We start from the raw sequence: 12,579 nt of genomic DNA on the forward strand, positions 1-12,579 counted from the left end.
GCTAGACCCGACTTTCTCTTTCAAATGAATTGATTCGCCAGTTTATGAGCTCACTAAGCCTACAGCCAACGCTATATCTCTTGCTATGGCTCTTAGCTCAGGGTGGGGTATCTGGTCAGCACACTAAGAATGAAGTAGTACGATCGGCGGGCGTTTGAAAGAGAGCTTCAGTACAATTCTCGCTGCTTAGCGAAATGAGGTATAAAGCACCTTTCCGCTCTTTGCTTTGCGTATGCTGGTTTGGAATCTTTCTCTTGGTATGAGGTTTGAAACCCCGCAATCAAGGGACCAAGCTGCTACCTTTCCAGGAGCAACTCCTTAGCCAGCCTACCTATAATCCCATAGTAAGGCCCAAAAAGCAGCATGCCGTATCTACTACGTATTCAACTATACAATGAGATTCTATATTCTATCTTCTTTGGTAAGATCTACGAGACTGTATCATCTTGATAATCATGATTTCTTTCTTCCAAGTTTTCCATCAGTTACAAAAACTGGTTCTTTGCAGTTTTATAGGTCTATATACAATATAGGGTATAATTATACAGTGTCAAACTGTAATGCTCCTTTCAGTCGAAATTACTACACCATTAAGGATTCAGAAATTAAACGTTACATTGATAGTTCAAAATCAATTGACGACAATTCCTGTGCTTCTGGAACGTTTTCGTATTCTCAAACATTTCAGGCTAATCCAAGAGGTTACTTGAATGATTTCCTTAAGAATCTATCTCAATACTTGGATATGTTACATAATCATATTAATAGTATGAAATGTCAGAACCCTTATGATGGACTGATTACAGCAAAAATGATCTTTAGTAAGCCTTATCCTTTCTGTTCTGATATTGAAATTTTATCTTTGGCCGTTATGAAGCTTTTGCTAAGATATGTTTATAATCAAAAGATTGAAAAGGCTAAGTTTACCCTAGGATATACTATGAATACCCCCTATTCTGATAAGATATCCTTTGTATTAGGTAGTTCTCTAGATTTGAGAAATGCTAATGGTGAGATGAAACCCAGTCTTGGTTTATATACAGCCTTGGTGAATTTGATGCTGATTCAAGCTGAAAAATATGAATCTTCATATATCTATGATATCCACATACGTGTTTATTATGAGTCTCAAAAAACTGAGGAATCTCATATTGATACATTAGGTGTTTGCTTATTAGAACTGGATGAGTTGTTATTGACAACCTTTCAATCGCAAGATTTCATTTCTATGGAGGGTTCCCCTCCTCCAGCAAAAAGCTTTCGTAAAAAGCGTCAGGTTCAAAAGTATATAACAAAAGCTGATATTAGGAAGGGAGAAAGGAAAGCTTTCATTGTCGCTGATCTCGAGACTATCATGTATGACTTTAATAAAGATGGGGTTTTAGTTCATGTACCATATGCTGCGGGTTTCTTAGTAATTGAGCCTGATGCTGATGTGGGTTCTATTCCTATTCATAAATTTGAGTCTTATTATAGTGAGGATTTCTATCACGATACATTTTGTGAAAGAAGTGACAACATGATGATAAGATTCATCGACCGTAATCTAAGGTAGCTTTCAAAAGAAAAATCAAAACGATCTATTTTCATAACATGTCCAAATTTGACGGGGTTATAATAATTAAGTATTATCTCCGTTTCTTTGTGAATGAGTATAAGATCAAAGCTCTGATGAGAAACAACTGTCTCTACCAGTTATCTATATTCTGTAAAAATCACAAGAGTCTTACCTATAAATATATGGACTCATTAAAAGTTCTCCCTGGTAAACTTGTTGATCTGGGTAAGGCTATATGTCCTGAGTTAGGTTCTAAAGGTTCTGTAGATCATGAGAGTGTGAAAGAGGAAAATCTGAAATATCGTAAAGCTGAGTTGCTAGCTTATATGAACCAGGACATACGTCTATTGGGTGGTATCATGTGTAAGTCTCAAGCTAACTACTGGCGTCAGTATAATATTGATATAACGGAAGTTTTGACGATCTCATCTCTTGCTCTTCTAATCTTTCGTATGAAATACTACAACATGGAAGTGTTTCCTATCTATATCCCTAATCGTAACGAGGATGATTTCATTCGTCGTGGGTACTATGGCGGACATTCTGATGTCTACATTCCACGTGGTCAGGATCTCAAGTATTATGATGTGAACTCTTTGTATCCTTTTGTAATGATGTCATATCCTATGCCTGGAGGAGAGCCTGTTTGGTATAGTGATTTTGAAGGTCAAGACTTAAATGACTTGTTTGGTTTTATTGAAGCTTATGTTGAATGTCCGTCTACTATTGATAGACCTTTCTTACCTTATAAAGAGAATAACGTCTTACGTTTTCCAACTGGTAAATGGGTGGGTATATATTTTAGCGAAGAGTTAAAGTTAGCCAAATCTGTGGGTTACAGTATTATACCTTTAAGAGGTTATCTCTATGATAAGAATGAGAAGATGGAGTCTCCTTTCAAGGAGTTTGTGAAATCCCTATTCGAGAGAAGAAGAGAAGCTAAGAAAAGGGGTGATGAAGCAATGTCTTTTGTATATAAAACTTTAATGAATTCACTCTACGGGAGATTTGGGATCTCTCCTAAGAGTCTTGTTACTGAAATTATCGATAAAGATAGATATGATACTTTAGTCAATCAAATAGATATAGAATATGCAGATAATCTGCACAATGAGTATTATCTTGTCAGATATTATGTCAATACCGAATCTACTGACGAGACACAATGGAACCCACCCAGAAACTCCGCTGTTCAATTATCTGCAGCAATTACAGCTTATGCTAGAATCTATATGTACTATTGAGCTTTGCTCGTGCAGAAATGATCGATGAAATGAGCCCCGCTCCCTAACCTAACGCGGCACCGCGCGTTTCCAATAGTCATCCTAAATGAGGTACCTCATCTCATCGACGAGGCTCAGCGTGTACTGGCAAGTTATCAATCCGTAAGTCCACAAGACCTTTTCTTGTGTTTATAGAAGCAGCTGCCCCTGGAATCCACTTTATATTCAGATCACGATCTATAGACCTCTGAACTCATGCGCTTGAACCGCCCTTTCGAGGACGATTGGTGACCTGTTCGATTACCAGCTCGGAATCAACCCGCTAACGGAATCCTCTGGCTGGGTTACCTAACCTCCACTTACTCCTACCCTAACCATGCTTGCTGGTAATTAAACCTTTAGGGCAACTAAGCTATCGACTAGGTCTGGATATTCCCCGTTCTGGAGATGTCAAATGCAGGGAATAATACCTACGTTTAACCGCCTGTGAACAGGAGTTGGCGCACCCGCTTCCGCCTAAGCGAGATCCTTCTCTTTCTACATCTCTCGACTGACAATAGCTGACTAAACCTCTGGGCTCTTTTTCCTGTAAAGATCATTCTCTTAAAGGGAAATTTCTGCACTCATTTCAAATCATAGAGGTCGGGCTTTAGTCGAACAACCTTCTCCCTCCCTTACGCCGATGAAACTACTCTTGCAAATTAAAGGTTCACGTCTTCGTAACTAAGACAAGCATTAGAATGTAAAGGTGGGCTTACAGGTATATATACCTTGTTTGTTAATAGAAGAGAAGACCTGAATGAGATTCGGTCGGGGTGGGCTAAGCTAATCAGCAGTCAGAATGTTTATGGGTAGGGGCAGTGGGCAGATAGCAGATCTTGATTCAAAACTCAAATCTTCCTTAGTGGCTTAGGCTTAGTAGACCTACCGTTGTTGAGGAGCTAAAGACCTTAAATGCCATTGCCATATATTGGAGTTTCCCTGATGTTCTACCAGCTATAAGCCGAAGATGGTCTCAGTCAGCTAATCGGAAGGCTTATCCGCACATGGTAGCGGCATTCTTACCTAACAGGGCGTTCCCTGCGGAGCCTTACACACTTGCAGTCAAACCGTGTCCTAGGAATGGTGAATATAGTCGCATAAAGGCAGAAAGAAAGAATAGAATGCCATGTTTAGATAGATAGTTAAGCGTTTAGGGGAGTCTTACCCAGTTGAAACTTCAATGCCTGCAATCAGGCAGCCTGGATGAACCGCCGTTGATGTAAGTAGCCCTTAAAGGAATAAAAAAGAAAGAGCTGCTAAGCGCGCTATAAGAGGGAAACGGTTGACGATCTTTCCTATACCTCTTGGCCTTTTTCGAGTTCTCTTTCGCTCCTTCACTAATAATTCGATTATATGAGAAAGTTGACCGCTAAAGAGCTTCTTTCGCTTTCCCTGTAACTTCATCTGGTTTATAAACGTTCTTTGGCGTAGTCTTTTCTTTTTCCTCAACCAGGACTGGCAGCTTCCACAACTCTTTCAAAGCAGTAGCAAAGCTTGGAGTGGACTGAACCTTTGTTCGTACTGGAGGGCGAACCCCTCCATGGAGGCCTTCAAGTTTTCCACTAGAAACAAAGCGCATGAACTAGCCCTATTCTATTGACTTAAAAGGTGAGCCCAGTCAGTGCAGTCTCGATCTTTATGATTCCACTTCTCTTTGCGAGCTAGCCCGGTTTTTCATAAACCAGCTCCTCTCAGAACCCGGGGGAGAGACTCAAAGCTGTCTCTTGAAAAATCCTTCTTCAATTGAAGTGAAAGACTCACAGGCTTTAGATTGAACTATGGAACCGAGCGAAGACCTTTGAGATTGAGATTCCCCAGTCCACTTATGAAATGGATCCGGATTAACCGCTTTCGACTGAGATGTAAAGTCACCTTCGCCTTTGCTTTTCGTATTCTATGCGGCTTTCTCCAACTCTAATCTCAGGTTTTTCCTTTTCTATGAACTCTATAGATTGATCCACAAAGAGATTGTACCTATACCTACTTCAGTATAAGTTTATCCTGAACCCTATGGCACTTCGTTGCTTGCTCCAGTGAGCTACCTATTTAATGAAAGGGATATTTTTATCCTTTTTCAGTGTGTGTACACGCTTGAAAGCGGAAAAGATGAACTCAGACTAATAAAAGGAAACGGAACTTAGAAAACAAAACAACTAAGGATGGGCTCTCCGGTGGATGAAACGACCCCTAGGAGTCCCTTCGATTGGGTGAGGGCGAAGCAAATCTACAATCCTTATGGGAGGATGGGAGGCCTACCACAAATATGGGGATGAAAACAGGCAAACGGTCTCATACGTCGTAAATAAGCATTCTTAATGTCAAGTTGGTAGATAGGCCATAGCTGTCGCCAACCAAGTCTATTAGAACCATCACAGTTTCAAATTTAGTAAGCGAAGGTCTCTTTATCATCCTTCCCAATCACTTGCGTCTACCCTTTAGCTACTAATGACGCTTTCTATCTCTCAATAGAACCATCAGGATGAGACTGGATCTTATACATTAGAGCCTATAAGCCTTTGTATTAGGTGGTAATGTCCGAAGTCTTCTTGGATTTGAGTGCACCAATTTATTTTTGCATGGCCTCTTTGGTCTCATTCTTTTTCTGAGAAAAAGGTTCAGAGACAGCAAGAAGATTGTTCAAAGAAGCTAGATAGTCTGCTGGGAATGTGTGTCTATTATGCAGAGGAATTGAAAGAGAATGTGAACAGAGAATCAACAGAAAGTTTCCCTTCTTCTTTGGTACCGTAGAAGCTTGGCGATGTGAAAAGATAGAATTCTTGAACGAGCGAAGAAGCAATCGGGGCAGCGTATAGCCTTAGTCACGCGCATCCCTTTCCTGCATAAAGATGAGCTAGATAGCACGGCTTTGAAAGAAAGATATCTGAGGCAATTTTCCATTCACCTTTTCTTGCTGGTCAAGATAGTAAGCCGAGACTTCTGTAGTAGCTTTCTGTTGATTGGATAAGGAGTCAGTTGAAAGTGGTGAATAAGACCCGCAAATCCCCCTCTAAATGGTTGCCTTTTTTCATTTTCAATCTGTAAATTCATGAAGTCAAGAAGTGTAGCCGAATCAAATAGTTGGCTCTAGTCTAATTGACTACTTGGAGATAAAAAAGTGATTTAGTGAAGTCTCTTTGATGCGCTACGAAGGTCAAGCAGAAAACAGGGAAGCCCTTTCGACCTAAGCCAGGCTAATAGATTGAGTGACCAGGAGAGTAGACCAGAGAAAGGTTATGTAATAGAGGCAATAGTGAGCCCCGAAGAGTGCTTTTCTATTCTTCCCCTTATTCGCTACGTATTCCTTTCACTGGGATTTTACATCGCTCCTAATACTACGACAAGGCTCGCTTATGGCTCGCTCCCGTGGCTCTAGTAGTAGTCCATTTTATTCAGAATTCTTCTTTCTTTTTGTTGATGGTGCGTTGGAAGGGACGAAAGGAGCTAGTGAGCAATGACATCCGCGCGGGGAATAGGCTTGCTTCTTCCTAGCGATCGGGCGGTCCTCCCTCTTCCTGTTCACCGCCGGTTCGCCCACTGCTGCTTTCATAGATGTCGTGCGAAGGGACAGAGCTAATGGATGCCTATTCCGTTCTCCTGCTCCTGCTCCAGCTCAAGAGTTCAAACGGACAGAAGAGAGTCCTGCTACCGAAAAAAAAGTGCATAATATTGGATTCAAACAAAGGGGATTTATTCACGAATACGATTTCTATTGATTGAAAGCTTTCCTATTACTGATGGCAGACGGGCGAGACGGAGACCGTCGAAGAAGTGCCTTGACGCGCCGCAGCCACTACTTTGACTCCTTTTATGCAATTATGAACTCCACGGAACTTTCTCGATTCCAACGCAACTTATCCTTTTGGAGCTGACGTAACAAACTAGGCGAGCCTCCCAACGAAGCCAACATAAATCCTATCCGAATAAAAAAAATAAAAGGCAGTTTCATTATGGTGGTATACCAACCTCCTGTTCTGGAACTTCCAGTTCCAATCGAAGCATATAGATCCGTAAATAGATTTGTATGTATAGCCACTTCAGCCGTGCTCGTCCTTTCTCGAAAGTATCTTTTTTCTGGGAACATGGTTAACCCAAAATTATTATGTTTGCGATTCTTCATCCACCAATGCAGAAAATGCTCCAGTTTTCCATTCTTATATGAGGCCGGAAAGTTTATTAGCAAGAGGTCGGCATGAAGTGATTCATCATGCTCAAACATGAGCCGATCGTTCGTTAGGGACGGTTTATAGATCATCAAATTCCCACAAATGGAATGAAAAGTGGGTCCATGTAAATGATCGAGACCTCGCAAACAACAACGTTCCTTCCCCATATGGAGTTCGGAACCCAAAGGCAATCGTTGAGTGAACTGTATCTTCTTTGTGTTAGTTGACCTAAGCCGCACCATTACTGCTGGGGTGGGGCTCGGCCTCCGAACCGTACGTGGGACGAGTTTCTGCCTCATACAGCTCGGGCCAAAGACCGGGGGAAGTTTAGGAGAGATGGGGAGACCCAGCAGCTGCCGGTCGGGGCGGGGGTAAGCTTGTGAAGAAGCGAGCTTATCCCCCCCAAAAAACCAATCCTATAGCGCTAGCGCTTCGCGTTCTTTCTATTTTATCTCATTTCATTCCGGGATAGGCGGCTAATACTAATCTAATAAGTGAAGTAGTCGTCGTCTGACCAATTGACTCGGACACCAGACCGCTCGTGCCCGCCCATTCTGTCTCGCCCTAAATGGAATGGCTCTCTTAGTTACGCTGCACCCCGACCCGAGTTCCCACGTCCGCTCTTCTCCGTCCGCAACCTAAGAAGTTGGCTTTGCCAACACAACATTAGGGCCGTCCCCTTCATTCTATGCTGACCCCGGCCCGGGGCTGGCTTTTTGGGAAGCCCGTTCCCACCGCGCTCATGGCCCGGCTGGCCTGCCAGCGGTAGTGGGAATTATCCCGTTCCCTGGTCAAAGACTTGGTTGGATGCGGGATCTACTCCACGAGGAGCGGTACGGACGTAGATGATATCATCACGACCTCTCTTTTCGTACCGCTAGGGATGCTTAACGCCACTTCGCCAACTAGCGTTACCCGCGCTTTCGTGTCTCTCAGTGTGGTCAGCACTGGGTGTTTCCGAGCAGCGAAGCTTACACCCATTCGCATTAGTTCATCCAAAGTTCCTTACCCTTATGCACGAATTTTGGAATAAGCCATCTTCCTATCAAGGTTAAGGAGTCAACTGAGCATCTCAGCGGCGGGATTGAATACCCGGATCGAATCAGAGTTCACGCCGCCCGCCCTGAACAAATAGGAGGCGTGGGCCACAGGTCGCACATAAGCCGCCGGGTCGCACGACAGAAGAACACCCAACATACAGATGCACACTCCTCCATGTGAAATATTCATCTTCATTGGAACCTTTTGGTAGTAGTCGTGACCAACAGCCATAGCCATCAGCTGTCGGCTCCTTGGTAAGGCGAGAGCTTCAAGCCCGATTTCTGGTGGCACGCCCCCCACACAAGCACCACCCAACTCAGGGGGGACGGGGAAAGCTAGAGGCCCAAAACCTTCGACCCTTCTTTCTAAATCTAAATGGGGGTGCCCGGAGCACCTCATCTTGTCATTTCGTCGTTGCTCATTCCCGTTCGGCCGAAGTGTTTGGCCTTTCCTTCTCCGCGCCCGCTCACGCTTCGCTGACCTATCGCGTGCTAAAAAGAGGAAAGTACGAAAGAATAGTAAACAGAGCACACCGCAGAAAGATTCTAAATATGAGAAGTCCCCCTTGGATTCGAGAAGACGGAAATGAAGAACGGGAACGAAAAAAAATAAGGCCTTTCTAGCTCTAGTTTCGGATGAGCTTCTCCCAATTATGTCTGGTAATAGAATAGGGCGACTTGCTCTGACCAAGACTCCACTTTTTGCTCCGTCCATGGAGCGTATGATTTTCCTTGAATGTAGATAGACCAAAAGAGGGAATGAAGAGATAGGAATAGGAATTATAGTACCATTGGAAAAAGGGGCACCCGTGGGAACATCTCTACTGACGAACCATTTCAATAGTACGGGTGCTGCCGTGCCACAAGGCACGACCATAAAAATAATAAAAAAGAAAAAGTTATGTAGTTGGACCATCTGCTCTATCCGTTCGAGTTTGGCTTCTCTAAAGAAGAGAAGGCGCTAAAAATGAAAATGTTCGCAAGGCATACCGAAAGGATACCAATGAAGCCGACCATTAATGACTAGTTCGAACACCAGGAGCGGAAGGAGGGACTTGAACCCTCAACCTTAGCCTTGGCAAGGCTATGCTCTACCATTAAGCTATTTCCGCCAGCTACGGTAGTGGCGAAGCACTACTGAGCAATTCACGTATTACTTGATACGGACGACTTCCGTTTTTCCGCCGGACCACGGCTCTTGACCTCCGATCGAGCTACGAGCACGAGTAGGTAGGCGGCATCTGTCTTTTTTTTTTGAAGTTGAGTCATTTCCTTTCCTAAGACGGCTCCTCTTATTCTACGATAATCCAAGCAGCAGCTGCCCGAGTCCGCTCGGAACCAGTCGATTCCTGAGCCTGGACTCAAGGTCTCTCCTGCCTGCGAGTTTGCTGCGAATGCTGCGAGTAAATACATGAACGAGACGAGTGAGTTAGTCTCCGAGCGAATCCGGCGGGTCTTTCAAACATCCAAGTTGCCACTTTTCAGCTACTTGGAATGTATGAGACCCCTGCATTTAGGAATCTTAGGTTACCTCCAGCCTTCTGAAGCGAGTTGACCTTCTGTTGACCTTATATCTGTCTACCTTATATAATAATGAATATGAAAGGAAAGCACTAACTCCTGAGCTTGGGCAAAGTTGGCTAATCGATTTAGACTATTATAATAGAATAATCAATCCGCGACTTGGGAAACCCTTTCTTCATTCGTTTGGCGGGAAAGGAGAAACCATTTCTTCATTCATTGGCGAGAAAGCATTTCGTGCCTTCGTCCTAGGCTCGGCTACTTCTTTCTCAAATAAGACAAAGATTGCACTAGACCTTGAGCCCGGGAAGACCGCTACTAGCCCTTTACTCTATTGGATTGATTTGGTCGAGACCCGGTTTCTCCTTCCTAGAAACCTGAAACTGCAATCCGCGAACGACCGCTTTCTTCCTTGTTAGCCTAATATCTTACTCTCGGACTACATTTGTCTAAGAGCAGTTGAGGAATCTGCAACTGAAAGAAAGGAATCATGGAATCTGAACCCAAGGTTCAAAAAAGGGGAAAGAACTACGGAAAAGGGTCTATCACGTTAATCGTCACCCACTTACGCTCCCAAGCCATCTCTGGAATTGAACTTCCTCGGAACAGCTACAATGCTTTGAATTCCTCTGTGCTTTCACGAACAAGCCGAATAACCTTCTATTTCGGAAGAGGCATTCTGATACCATTCACCCATAGATGATATTGAGAATTCAGGTTGAAAGCCCATCAACTTAACGCTATCTGGGGCCATTCAGAAATTCTAATCCACGAAAGGAGCCATCACCGGACTCGAGCCGGGAGAACCTTTGAACAATACTGGCTGCCTTTGCTCGTTGACGACTAGCCTTTGTTCTTTGACCGAGATGTCGACCTGATCACTTTTCTCAAATTTCAGCAACAACAATAAAAAATAGTAGAGCCTTCAACGGGACATTCGAACGCAACAAAGGGTTTCTTGACCGCCTTTGAACGACAACTCGATAATAGAAGACTTTCTTCGTCGACTTACTCGCTCGCATGACAGCATTTAGTGGTCTCTTCACTGGCTTAGGCTATATTGGGGAACGCTCGGCTACAAGATTGAAAAGACCGATATGATAGCTCCACGGCCGGAGCCGATACTTCTCTCTCAAACCATTACCTTTCCCCGCCACATTCTTTTTTGACGGAGAGACGATTCAAGAGGATCCAGCTAGGCTGAAAGCGGAGGATTCTTTCTTTACCTGTGCCCCGGACCCAAGCTCGGCTGAAGGCAAGGAATTCTTTCTAGACTGACACGCAAGCTAGGCTGAAAGCAACCCGGGTTACAGCAATGGGGATTCTCTCTTCTATTAGAAATGATATTATATTGGTGACTACTCCCTTCAGATTGAAGATTTGAAAGATAACACGCCCACCGCCGGATACTCTTCACGTGCTGATACCTATATTGGATTGGTGAACAACCCTGGAGTTTAGGACATTTGAAACTATAGAAAGACCTTAGCCGCTTTTATGATATAGTCCTGAAGACCTAACTCTTAGAAATGACCTACTAACTCATCGACAAAGAAAGGACTTCGCCTTGACCTTCTGACCTAGACGTCGAACCAGTGCCTTGGATTCATCAACAAAGGGATCAAAGGAACTCATCTGTCCCTCCAAACGGAAATATTGGTTTTGTAATTTGATCTCTGACAAAGGGAGAGGGAAAGAAAGACCAATCCGTATCTTTGAAAGAAAAAGATTCTCAGAAACGCTACCACCGAACATCGACTTACTCGGCATCTTCGGATTCAAGCATTTCGTTCGTTCGTTGGCGCAAAAGCCTCGTTTGGCGGGAAAGCATTCATTCGTTTGCGGGAAAGCAAAAGCGTTAAGCATTGACTTCCTAAAGCGACTTCTTAGCGTGCTTCAACAGCGCCCAGATAATGCCTTGACCGGAGCCGGAGGGAGACCTAAACAGAAGAACGACCTCGCAGTGGCAACATAGCCCATCCTCAACTCATACCTCAGATTTTGAACCATACTTTGAGTCCTCAAACTTTGAGATGGACTGGACCAACACTCTTCTTTGAGATGGAATTCCCACCACTCTTATTTGACATGAACTGTAACGCTACTCTTTCAAAGATACCTAACAACCTTAGCTGGCATTGATCACTCTTCCTTCCCAATCCCTCCATTTAGAATTGCAAACATCCCAACTTCCAGAGCTACCTATGAGCCAAGGGCGGAGGGAGATATATTAGACTGATCAACTTCAAACAAAACGACCTTCCTGGACTCGCTTTCATCTCCTTCTTTGAAACGACTCAAATAATTGAGTGGGCATTGGGAGCCTTATTTAATGGTGGATTCTCCTGAGCTATGAATGTCTCTGAAATCGTGATGTCAAAAAGGAATGATGTGCGATTATTAACTTGCTTCCTTCCCTCTAATTTTCATGCAGTAGTTGCATTTTTGCACTCTTACCTGGATGCGATTTTCCGCCTTGAATAGATGGAGGTGTTTTCCACCTTGAATTGAGAATTTTTGCATGCTCGATGGGATTTCTGCCTTGAATTGTGATACATTTATTATGAATTTTTGCATGCTCGATCTGATTTTCTTCGCTGGATGGGAGTGCATAGGCCTATTCTAGCATGGGGTTTCTCGGGGTAAGGCTTGTGCTTTTCCTTCCATATAAGACTAGCTATGTGCTCCCTCGGTACGCCTGTATTCCTTTCGTGGATTGGAACCTACGTACTGTTGTATTGTAGCGTGATGTTTTCCCACTGCTTTCTGTCTTCACTGGATCATGTACGTGTGAACTATCATGTACGTGTTGAGGGCCTGCTACGTTCTGTCTCATTGTTGTATTGTTGGTCTAAGGCTTGTGCTTTCCCTGCCCCGTATAAGACTAGCTATGTACTTACTCCCTCTGCCTTGATTCCTCCCCTTGATTGGAATCGACATACTGGGCTGTTGTAGCGTGCAGTTTTTCCGTGTTTTCTGGCTTGACTCACATAAAGTACGTGCGTAACTGGCACTATCATGTAGGTGCGAAA

At 43.7% G+C, this 12,579-nt stretch overlaps 3 protein-coding genes, 1 non-coding gene and 1 pseudogene across 4 annotated transcripts; all 5 read right to left on the reverse strand.

The window, feature by feature from the left end:
- Positions 1 to 4,928: 4,928 nt before the first annotated feature.
- Positions 4,929 to 5,878, reverse strand: LOC147948265 (uncharacterized). The gene is made up of 2 exons (XM_087480562.1): positions 5,726 to 5,878; positions 4,929 to 5,495 (listed from the first exon to the last, which is right to left on the reverse strand). Exons 1-2 carry the CDS (start codon positions 5,869 to 5,871, stop codon positions 5,390 to 5,392), a joined length of 252 nt encoding a protein of 83 aa, XP_087336688.1. The 5' UTR covers positions 5,872 to 5,878; the 3' UTR covers positions 4,929 to 5,389.
- Positions 5,879 to 7,199: 1,321 nt separating this feature from the next.
- LOC147948266 (uncharacterized) lies at positions 7,200 to 8,264 on the reverse strand (annotated as a pseudogene).
- Positions 8,265 to 8,414: 150 nt separating this feature from the next.
- On the reverse strand, positions 8,415 to 10,236 carry LOC147948267 (LOW protein: cytochrome C biogenesis ccmF-like protein). Its single transcript, XM_087480548.1, is given in 6 exon segments — positions 8,415 to 8,518; positions 8,715 to 8,987; positions 9,195 to 9,283; positions 9,286 to 9,481; positions 9,753 to 9,815; positions 10,117 to 10,236. Coding segments are annotated over 6 exon segments (837 nt in total). The 3' UTR covers positions 8,415 to 8,422.
- TRNAG-GCC (transfer RNA glycine (anticodon GCC)) lies at positions 9,067 to 9,138 on the reverse strand. Its single transcript has one exon. It is a non-coding gene; the product is annotated as a tRNA-Gly (tRNA).
- Positions 10,237 to 11,089: 853 nt separating the features above from the next.
- On the reverse strand, positions 11,090 to 11,413 carry LOC147948269 (putative mitochondrial protein AtMg00200). Its single transcript, XM_087480538.1, has one exon. It carries the CDS (start codon positions 11,411 to 11,413, stop codon positions 11,090 to 11,092), a length of 324 nt encoding a protein of 107 aa, XP_087336664.1.
- Positions 11,414 to 12,579: the final 1,166 nt, after the last annotated feature.

Source organism: Camelina sativa, chromosome 2 (assembly GCF_030686135.1).
Source record: "Camelina sativa cultivar CO46 ecotype springtype chromosome 2, ASM3068613v1".
NCBI lineage: Eukaryota > Viridiplantae > Streptophyta > Magnoliopsida > Brassicales > Brassicaceae > Camelina > Camelina sativa.

What these genes read in the sequence shown, in the direction of transcription:
- LOC147948265 (XM_087480562.1), bottom strand. Translation starts at nt 5,871, where the DNA reads ATGAATTTACAGATTGAAAATGAAAAAAGGCAACCATTTAGAGGGGGA. An exon ending in ATCTTGACCAGCAAGAAAAG is followed by an intron (nt 5,496 to 5,725) that starts GTGAATGGAAAA and finishes TCTGCATAATAG; the next exon opens with ACACACATTCCCAGCAGACT.
- LOC147948269 (XM_087480538.1), bottom strand. Translation starts at nt 11,413, where the DNA reads ATGCTTAACGCTTTTGCTTTCCCGCAAACGAATGAATGCTTTCCCGCC.